General features: G+C 37.7%; 1 protein-coding gene across 1 annotated transcript in view; it reads left to right on the forward strand.

Annotated features, from left to right (window-relative positions):
- The first annotated feature begins 4,294 nt into the window (after positions 1-4,294).
- LOC110462199 overlaps positions 4,295-11,744 on the forward strand; it is an 11,884-nt gene continuing 4,434 nt past the window's right edge. The window contains exons 1-3 of the mRNA XM_021516045.1: positions 4,295-4,463; positions 8,413-8,535; positions 10,204-10,296. Of these exons, the coding sequence (XP_021371720.1) occupies positions 4,433-4,463; positions 8,413-8,535; positions 10,204-10,296 (247 nt within the window). The 5' untranslated portion in view covers positions 4,295-4,432. The remainder of the gene's footprint in view (positions 4,464-8,412; positions 8,536-10,203; positions 10,297-11,744) is intronic.

An 11,744-nucleotide genomic window follows, 5' to 3' on the forward strand; every position in this document is an offset into this window, starting at 1 on the left:
TGTAATTTTTATAACTATACTCGTATATAACTACATGTATATGTGAGTTATGGGTGAAGTTTATACTATCTGAAATGTAATTATTATACAATTTCATGGGTAATTCATTTTCTATGTTCATGGAGGCATGACTGCGCACAATAAATCGGAGAACTATCATACCAGTATTTGTTGATCATGACGTGTCTATCTACAATCATCAACAACTGTTACATTTGCTAAAAATCGCGTTGCTTCCACACCTTGGTTACCGGGCATCTGTCAAAGCAAAATTGAAGGCGCAGCGTGCGCCACCTTGTGGATGAGACAAAAAGACTACTTTGATCCGAGAAGTTTGTCCGGGGCATATCTTCTGTACTAATTCACATTGAGTAACTAACACAAGGACATCTACGAATGGCGGATTGCGAGAAGTATGTATCGGAACACATTCCTAACAGTAGGTACATCCTGACACAAGTGTACTGTTTGTTAAATATAGAAATCATTACCGGTGGGGGACTATGGATTGCCTTGTTTCATCATGATCAATAATGAAGGTGTTCGAAAATTATCGAATCAAAAGCTGCAGGACCTGAAAATATAAAACCCCAGTTTCTAAAGGAAATGCCTAATGAAATCTCGCCTATCCTTACATTATTAATCAATCGTTCAACAGAAACTGGTGCTATACCATCTGACTGGAAGTGACCCATGTATCACCAATTAATGAAAAAAAGTAACAAAGTACAAACCAGAAAATTACAGGCCCATCTCTCTTACTTGCATATGCAGTAAACTCTTAGGGCATATAGTAGCAAGCAACATCATGTCACATGCTGATCGTAACATATGGTAGCAAGCAACATCATGTCACATGCTGATCGTAAAATATAGTAGCAAGCAACATCATGTCACATGCTAATCGTAACATATAGTAGCAAGCAACATCATGTCCCATGCTGATCGTAACATATAGAAGCAAGCAACATCATGTTACATGCTGATCGTATCATATAATAGCAAGCAACATCATGTCACATGCTGATCGTAACATATGCTAGCAAGCAACATCATGTCACATGCTGATCGTAATAACATTTTATCCCCCTTCCAACATGGCTTCAGGGGTCACGATCATGCGAAACGTATCATATAGTAGCAAGCAACATCATGTCACATACTGATCGTAACATATGGTAGCAAGCAACATCATGTCCCATGCTGATCGTATCATATAGTAGCAAGCAACATCATGTTACATGCTGATCGTATCATATAGTAGCAAGAAACATCATGTCACATGCTGATCGTATCATATAGTAGCAAGCAACATCATGTTACATGCTGATCATAACATATAGTAGCAAGCAACATCATGTCACATACTGATCGTAACATATAGTAGCAAGCAACATCATGTCACATACTGATCGTAACATATGGTAGCAAGCAACACCATGTCACATGCTGATCGTATCATATAGTAGCAAGCAACATCATGTCACATACTGATCGTAACATATGGTAGCAAGCAACACCATGTCACATGCTGATCGTAACATATAGTAGCAAGCTACATCATGTCACATGCTGATCGTAACATATAGCAGCAAGCAACATCATGTCACATGCTGATCGTAATAACATTTTATACCCCTTCCAACATGGCTTCAGGGGTCACGATCATGCGAAACGTATCATATAGTAGCAAGCAACATCATGTCTCATGCTGATCGTAACATATGGTAGCAAGCAACATCATTTCACATGCTGATCGTAACATATAGTAGCAAGCTACATCATGTCACATGCTGATCGTAACATATAGCAGCAAGCAACATCATGTCACATGCTGATCGTATCATATGGTAGCAAGCAACATCATGTCACATGCTTATCGTAACATATAGTAGCAAGCAACATCATGTTACATGCTGATCGTATCATATAATAGCAAGCAACATCATGTCACATGCTGATCGTAACATATAGCAGCAAGCAACATCATGTCACATGCTGATCGTAACATATTGTAGCAAGCAACAACATGTCACATGCTGATCGTAACATATAGTAGCAAGCTACATCATGTCACATGCTGATCGTAACATATAGCAGCAAGCAACATCATGTCACATGCTGATCGTAAAATATAGTAGCAAGCAACATCATGTCACATGCTAATCGTAACATATAGTAGCAAGCAACATCATGTCCCATGCTGATCGTAACATATAGTAGCAAGCAATATCATGTTCCATGCTGATCGTATCATATAGTAGCAAGCAACATCATGTCTCATGCTGATCGTAACATATGGTAGCAAGCAACATCATTTCACATGCTGATCGTAACATATAGTAGCAAGCTACATCATGTCACATGCTGATCGTAACATATAGCAGCAAGCAACATCATGTCACATGCTGATCGTAATAACATTTTATACCCCTTCCAACATGGCTTCAGGGGTCACGATCATGCGAAACGTATCATATAGTAGCAAGCAACATCATGTCACATGCTGATCTTAACATATAGTAGCAAGCAACATCATGTTACATGCTGATCATAACATATAGTAGCAAGCAACATCATGTCACATACTGATCGTAACATATGGTAGCAAGCAACATCATTTCACATGCTGATCGTAACATATAGTAGCAAGCTACATCATGTCACATGCTGATCGTAACATATAGTAGCAAGCTACATCATGTCACATGCTGATCGTAACATATAGCAGCAAGCAACATCATGTCACATGCTGATCGTAAAATATAGTAGCAAGCAACATCATGTCACATGCTAATCGTAACATATAGTAGCAAGCAACATCATGTCACATGCTGATCGTAATAACATTTTATACCCCTTCCAACATGGCTTCAGGGGTCACGATCATGCGAAACACAACTACATGTATAAGAATTCATTGAAGATGCCACAAAAATATTGAAACCAGAAAACGGACATATGTTCTCGTTTTGGATTTCTCTAAGGCCTTCGATAAAGTCAGCCATTTAACCTGTTAATACATAAACTTCATCACTTTGGGATCAGGGGGGAAGTTAATACACGGATAAAAAAACACACCTTCATGACGAATAGGACAATAGCTGAATTACTTGAAGGCGAACTATATTCATATGTACCAGTCGAGTCGGGGGCTTCTCCGGGGCTCAGTCTGTTTTTTGTATTATATAAATGACATGCCTCTCAGTCTAGGTCTCTTCTCCTCAGTCAGATTGTTTCTTGTATAGCCATTGTAAAAGAAAAATACCTGGCATAACAGTTGCAACTTGCCAGACACGACACATTCACTCTTTCTCCTGTCACATTCCACATTGTAAAACGGACTGCCGCAAATACTCATTTCCCCCAAGTTACCTGTGGCGTGTACCTAGAACTATAAACTATGAACATGCCTGATAACTCCACTTCAGAGATACTTACCCAGACTAGAGGAGATTTGTCTGCAAGTGAAAATAGTCAACTCAGCCACTTTATATCGTTAATCCAAAAACTTGAAGTGAGACTTCAACATTTAGAGCCAATTGACAACAAATTAGGCCGGGACAGAAATCACTCGCTCTCATTAAAAGTGAATTCATTGGAATCTGAAATAACTGTGTTAAAGGCCAAAATGTGGAGTTGGAGACAAACTGTACTATTAGTGCCATGTACCATCAAGAACTGTTCCGGACTGGAACAACCTACATTGTAGGTCCGTATTCTTGAAGCCGTTTTCATACTTAGGCATGGATTCATTACTCAAACCAACTTTTTTTTTCCAAATCACTGACAAAATAAGATTTTTTTATTACTTTATATACGAAACAAGAAATAAGGCTTCAGCACAAAATTCTTGCTTGAGCAAAAAGCATGTATGTATGTTTCAGGTACCCGGCCGACCCTTTAGTTTTTAACATCGACCCTATCTTTTTTTATATCTCTTGAATGCACTCAACATAATTTAATGCCATATACTAATTTAAAAGACCTAAATATGTAATGGAAAATGAATACAAGTACTGGTCTGAATCACTGTGTTCTGAATTTCTTTTAATTTCTTAAATAATAGTCCCCTTCAAAATTAATAAAAAAAAATACCCGTTATTTTTAAATCCCCACCGACCTGCCATTAAAGTTATCGTACCTGAAATATGTACATGTGTATCAAATTCAACAAGTAAAGGAGTGCACGTGGCAAGAAAAACAGAAATGGTAGCGTGCTTCCTATTTTCGTTCCGGCTTTTTCATTCCTTATTACCACATTTCGAAATATATATAGACCAATCAGGAAAAACAAATATGGCGGCCACCAGGGGGTGTTTATCGGGAAAAGTTTATTTATCTTTTTCGGCCGCAATTTTGTAAAGTGTTTGTGTTTGCCAGCATGTACGAGCATCCTAATCCGGCTGGTGAATTAGTTTTGTAAACGAAAATGCCGTTTTTTAAAAGAAAATCGGCAAACGGTAAGTGATTCGCTTTCCATTTCGCTGACCCGCAACTCAGCTGACTGCCTAATTTGGGGGGAGGGTCTTCTCCTTATCAGTCCCAGTAACAGTGAAGGGGTATGAATTAAGATTACTGCATAAGTGATATATAGTTACATGTTATTTAAAGTTCCATGAAAGTGGCCTATATTCGGGATTATATCAGATTATGTTTGATGGCAGAAAATAACCCGGAAGAGGATGTATATTTTTGTTAAGCTCAGCTATTCTTAGAGGTAGCACCCTTTACCCCGTTTTTGTCAGTCATTTGTTTCGCTTCAGTTGAATAGATAGTAAAGTAAGAACATTGTTGATTTAACGTTGTGGAACTAAATGTCGATTTTGATTAAGATCCATTAACATAGAGTTTAAAACTTCGCGATAAAGGAAGACCGAATTATTAGTGATGAGGTACACAACCTCACGCCCAATAACTCATGCGAAATGGTATGGGCTAAGGTTTAGGTAGTCGGGAGTAAAACTCTTTACATCAGTTCTTTCTACCACCCAAAAACCTCTGACGAAGAGAGCATGTAATCTTTTATAGATTCAATAAATGAGGCCTCCAAAATAGAAAAATATGCAGCCCTTATAATAGGTGGAGACTTCAACCTTCCCGGCTAGGACTGTAAGAACAAAGTTCTGAAACCCAAAACAAGTCATACCAAAATCCATTATGACTTTTCAAACCTACTGGACGACACTGGTCTAATTACCCCAAGTTGTCAAAGAACTGACCCGAAATGACAATATCTTGGATTTGGTCATAACAAATTCTCGAAACCAAGTGGCCTCACTGAAATCATTCAAGGCCTTTCTGACCATAACATCGTTTTTATTGAAATTAACCTAACACCCATAAAACTTGGGCTACATTCGCGTTACCGGTTGAAACGGTACGTGTGGCGCAGAAATTTTCCACGATAAACGAACACACTTGGACCGTTCTATAAGCAGAGCTAAAAATGCACAGTTTCGGAGAATAAAAAACAATGTATCAAGAATATTATGCCCTTCTCTCACGCGTCCACTAAATTACATAACGTATCTTAAAAACTACATGTGACTTGACATTGTTTTAGAAAGAAATAACGCAAACTAGCAATATTCAGCAGTTTAGTTTCGGCCAGGTACGTCTGGACCCCTCAATCTACACGTACCAAATTTTCCTGAGGTCAGCCTCGGTCCAAATCTGTACCTGTCGTTTTCTTTACAGGTTCAACCGGTTCAACCGTTTCAACCGGATACGCGAATGTACCCTTGTACAAAAATCGAGAAAAAAATCCCTCTGTATAAAAATGCCGACTGGAATGCCATTAAATCTCATCTAGGCAATGTGTATAACTATATGTTAACAAACAACGAGTGGGATGCAAATTCAATGTGGGAATATTTTAAAACTGAACTCGCAAACCTTGTCAAAGAACACATCCCTCAGAAAACCATAAAACCAAAAACTAGCCTACCATGGGTTACCCTCGAAATAAAAATGCTCATAAGAAAACGTGATAGGCTATACATAAAATCTGAAAAAATCTGGGGATTCTTCATTAAAATCAAAATTTAAAGACATAAAACATCTAGTTCAAAAGAAACTCTGCACGTCTTACTTGGATCTTATTGAAGATATGATAAACCCCAATAGTCCAAATCCTAATAAAAAATACTCTGGTATGAGACGATTCTGGTCTTACATCAAAGCCAAACGATCCGATCACTGCATCATTTCCCCACTAAAGCAAGAGGGCAAATTAATACATAATCCTGTTGGCAAAGCACAAGTGCTCAACACACAGTTTCAATCTGTTTTTACTCTACCTGAAACCCTCAATGATCGCCAGTTTACTTTTAGATGTAACATGCCACTTGACCATCAATTTCCAACCATGTCTGATATTGAGATCCATGAAAATGGTATATTAAAACTTCTCAAAGGTTTAAATCCAGATAAGGCTTGCAGGACCCGATGACATAAAACCAAAGGTACTGAAAGAACTTGCTAACAATTAGTAACCCCCATGCATTCTATCACTAATTTTTAGGAAGTCCTTGGCTACAGGTCAATTGATTGGAAATTGGCAAAAATATCCCCCATTTATAAAAAAGGACAGAAATTTAATCCAGGATATCATAGACCAATTTCACTGACACGCATTTGCAATAAAGTAACATCATGACGCATGCTGATACAAACAACATCTTGTATCCTTTCTAACATGGCTTTCGCAAATTTTGATCGTGCGAAAGTCAGTTGATCGAATTCATCGATGACATATCTAAAAGCCTTGACGAAGGAAGCCAAACTGATATTCTCATTATGGACTTTGTCAAGGCTTTCGACAAAGTCAGCTATTCCCTACTCATCCACAAACTAAAGAACTATGGTGTAAAATGAAAGGTAGTAAACTGGATTGAGAATTTCCTTCTTAGCAGAAAGCAATCTGTAGTTGTGGAGGGGGAAATGTCTGACTTCGTTAACGTCCATTCTGGTGTGCCCCAGGGATCGGTCCTCGGACCAAGTTTATTTTTTTATTTCATTAACGACATCCCTGTTGGCTTAAACGCTACCATCCGCTTGTTCGCAGACGACACTATCGCTTATCTAGTTGTCAAGTCTAACAGTGAGTGATGCTGAAACTCTACAGGAAGATGGCCTTCCACCTGAGCAAGTGTAATGTGTTGTCTGTGAACAAGGGGAAAAACCCCATTATCCATAACTACATCCTCCATGGGCATACGCTAGAACACGTAGACCAAGCAAAATACCTGTACTTGTCCTAGGCGTGACGTCACAATTGAAACAATTGAAACTAACAACCAATCAGATAGTTGATAGGTCATATTACATTGGCTAATAGGCAAAACAAATGTTACATGGGTATATTCACTGGATAGCACAGTATTTTATGTGATAAATATATATATATGTAACGTATTCCCAGGTAATTTTTACTGCAGTTTACTTTTTTTCGTCTGTGATATGAGGGTGAATTTATCATCACAATGACAACATAATACATGTACCTATATTTGACTGGGTGGAAAATTCCCGTCAATATACAGTATGTCAGTAATTTCTAGGTGATGAATTGTTTTATTAGACTATTTGCAATCATCCATATTCTTCCTTTATAGCCAAAATTGAAAAAGTTAATTCATAGAATTTTCAATGAGTTTATTAAAGGATGGTTTGCCTTTGGTGATCTGTATTGGGTACATATATTCATTTTTTCTCAAATTCAGGAAGATGGAGAAAGAAATACACGAAACTCCTTGCATTGGGTATTTAACTCATTCAACCCTGAAATTTCTTAATGAACTCATCCAACATTTGAATTGGAAAAGTTCAAATGTGTCTTCAGGGGTGAATAATGTATATATATACGTATTATGTATTAAGTAATTATGTATATTATGTACATGTTGTCATTGTAATGATAAAGTTGTCCTCATATTACCGATGGTGAAAAGTAAACTGCAGCAAACCTTTCCTGGTATAATGTAATAATGAACATTTGTACTGCAGATGTAACATACAGCTAGTGAATACATTTAAGCCATATTTATATCACGTGAAGACGAACAAAAGTTTTAAGGGTCACCGTCAGTTTGATGGATTGGTCTAAAAATATTTGATCTGTTAATTGACCCACATCTTGCAGGTCTGATCTGCAAAATGAATTTAATTATCACCTGTGCGCAACCATCTTTTGACCCTTGTGGGTCATACAAATCTCTCGCATTCCATTAATATGAGTCCCACAGATCAGCTGCCTCTGTGCTCATATTACTTTCTCCCTACCTTGGAAATGTTAGTAATAATATTCCTTTGGGAAATCAATTGAAATACCTATGTTTGCATTTGGAACCCAAATTTTTAAAAGTTATAGCACTATCAGTGATGTTTATAAACACTTTATGTTATTAGATAAACAAAAGGGGCCTGCACAACCCAGCCCAGACCTCGGAGGCAGGAAATCCGTCAAGAGGACACCGTCCAATAGAAGTGGAACATCTTTAGGAAAAAATGACCGTTTTAATGGAGATGTTGGTAAGAGGAACATGATTGATTCATATGATTGTGTTTAACCCTTTTGCCCCTGTGTAACTTTAGTAAACTCTGCCATGTATTGATCTGGTCGAGTCCATTATGGTCTAAAGGTGGTGAAAGGGTTAACCCTTTTACCCCTGTGTAACTTTAATAAACTCTACCATGTATTAATCTGGTTGAGTCCATTATGGTCTAAAGGTGGTGAAAGGGTTAAGGATACTGTCCCACTACATTGTGGTTTTTCGTATCTACAGTTACCTCCCCTTAACTTTCGTTTAGATATAACTGTAGCACAGTTGGGTCATGACACTTCCATTGACCAGGTAGCTCAACTAGTTAGAGCGATAGTATAACAATATGAAGTCCAGGGTTCAATTCCAGGTCTAGCCTCACTAAGTTTTTCCACTCAGAACACTTATTTATTTTGTTTATTCCATTTTTATTATTTCTCATAATGGTCCAACAAGGTACATGGCTTTCTTTTCAGAAATGATCAATCAAAGCTAAAGTCGTTCTGGAAAAAAGTTTCCAACACTTATTTACAGTATAATTGACAGTGGTGCAGGGCTCCTTAACCAAGGAACAAAGTTACTTCATTGACATAGAGAAAGGATATAACGTTAAGCTCATTATCAATATTAAGCCCTCTTTACTTTTTAATTAGCAGTGTAGACTGTACACATGCTAGTGTTGGGTTACATAACTGTTTAATACAGATCGATGAGCATCTGATGATCTGATGTGAATGCATATTATGATATTTACTGGGAATTAATTGTTCTATTCTAATACTTCATGAAACGCTTATGCACAGTTGCACACAGCACAGTATACAAACATCCTAGACTGTGAATTCTGGGACTTAAATATTTGAGTCCTTGTTGTCTCATGCCTTTATAAAACTTTTTTTTTTAAAAGCCTTGCAGTTCTCGTTTGAAAATAAGACTACAAAAGTCATTGACTGACAGCTATAGACTGTCAGTGAGATTTACTTTTGGTAGGCTAGGGCTGCAACGATATGTATCATATCATGATACTTTTTTGTGTGTCGTGTCAAAATATTTTGTTTGCCTGTATCGCGATACACTAACAGTACTGAAATTATCAATAAGTTTTTATCAAACTATAAAAAGTGTACCTACAGTATGGTTTTTTAATCCTTCAGTAAAGACATGGCCCCACTAGTACTGTGCAGTTATATTTATACCCAAAAGTACTAGAAATTATAGAGAAATATATATTTCGATAGTATTTACTTCTGAAGTCTTTGACTAAACCTGATAAAATACTGCAGTCAATCGTTACGAAGCTGATATTTCAAGCAGATGTTTGTATGGTGATACGTATGGTAGCATATCATAAGCATCATACCGTGATACATACTGTATCCTGATGTATATGTATGGTTGCAGCCTTAACTTTTGGACTGTACCACTGACATCACATACACTGTAGGTGATCATGATTTGCCAAGGGGTTTAAATCCTTATCACCTGATCAGCGGCGTCCATTACCCGCGCAGGGTTTCAGGATCAAATCACTGGCTGTCACCTGTGTACTGTATTTGTTCTAACAAGACACTGTAAATGAACAATTATACACCTACATTATTGTATTTACATAGACTGAATGATCTCTACAGTAATAACCTGAATGTTTTGTTTGAAGGTATGGTTGCAGGAAATCAATCGACTGGTCATAAAAATCGACCTGCCAAACTACTTCTGTCTCCCGAGGATCTGCAAGATACAGAAGACTTGGGTATGATAAAAAAAAGTTTTTAAATTAAAAAAAAAAATCTACTGAAAACATGAAATAATAAGCATACATATATGTACATTTCAACATTTCTCTTCAAGTTTGAAGTAATATTTAATATGTTTCTGATACATGTGTACATTTAGATTGATCTAGATAAATAAATCAGAATTGCAAATGTTGTGGAAAATTGTTATAATTAGCATTATTGAGGAAAATCCACCACTGAATTCTTTTTATAAACAATGTAGATGTTTGAAATAAAAACATACAATTGCATTGGCCCATCTGAATCGAGTAGCCTGCTACATACATACATCGTATATATACATACCAATGAAGTGAAGCCCCCCACCCCCTAGTTGGTTGGTCTATGGGAGCCTGCAGTTGAGCATGAAATCAAACAGGACTTGTGTTGCCTCTCCTGGTTAAACGTCACTGTACAAGTGATATTTTGTAATGTGTCTCTGAGTTACAAATCGTGATGCACCGCATGACTAGTTCTGCTACAGTCGGAAATTATTTATATGGTACATGTACAGTAGTATAATAAGAAAAACAATCGCTTCCCTATATGGTAAGATTTATAAATGTACAGCCCTCCACAATCCTCCTTACTAGACTTTTAGCAGCTTAATTAAGATGATTTTTAGCTCACCTGGTCCGAAGGACCATGGTGAGCTTATGCCATAACGCAGTGTCCGTCGTCCGTTCGTCAACTTTTCCTTTAAAACGCTACTAATCATGAACGACTGAGCAGATTTTGACCAAATTTGGTCAGAAGCATCCTTGTGGGAAGGGGAACCAATTTTGTATAAATGATGGGTGTGGCCCCCCTAGGGGCTGAGGGGCGGTGCCCAATAGGGGAAATATAGCAAATTCTTTAAAATCCTTCTTATTCTGTAGGAATGAAAGGCTTTGGTCCATTTTTTAGTCTGAAGCATTCTTGGGTAAAGGGGAACCAATTTTGTATAAACCGTGGGTCTGGGCCCCTAGGGGCCTGAGGGGCGGGGCCCAATAGGGGAAACATAGCAAAATATTCTTTAAAATCCTTCTTCTTCTGTAGGTATAAAAGGATTTGTTCCATATTTGGTCTGAAGCATCCTTGGGTAAAGGGGGAACAATTTTGTATAAACCGTGGGTCTTGCACCCAAGGGGCATGAGGGGCGGGGCCAAATAGGGGAAACATAGCAAATTCTTTAAAATCCTTCTTCTTCTGTAGGAATAAAAGGATTTGTTCCATATTTGGTCTGAAGCATCCTTGGGTGAAGGGGAACCAATTTTGTATAAACCGTGGGTCTGGCCCCCTAGGGGCCTGAGGGGCGGGGCCAAATAGGGGAAACATAGCAAAATATTCTTTAAAATCCTTCTTCTTCTGTAGGAATGAAAGGATTTGTTCCATATTTGGTCTGAAGCATCCTTGGGTAAAGGGGAACCAATTTTGTATAAAC

The sequence above is a fragment of the Mizuhopecten yessoensis genome, unplaced genomic scaffold (genome assembly GCF_002113885.1).
Source record: "Mizuhopecten yessoensis strain PY_sf001 unplaced genomic scaffold, ASM211388v2 scaffold10759, whole genome shotgun sequence".
In the NCBI taxonomy this organism is placed as follows: domain Eukaryota; kingdom Metazoa; phylum Mollusca; class Bivalvia; order Pectinida; family Pectinidae; genus Mizuhopecten; species Mizuhopecten yessoensis.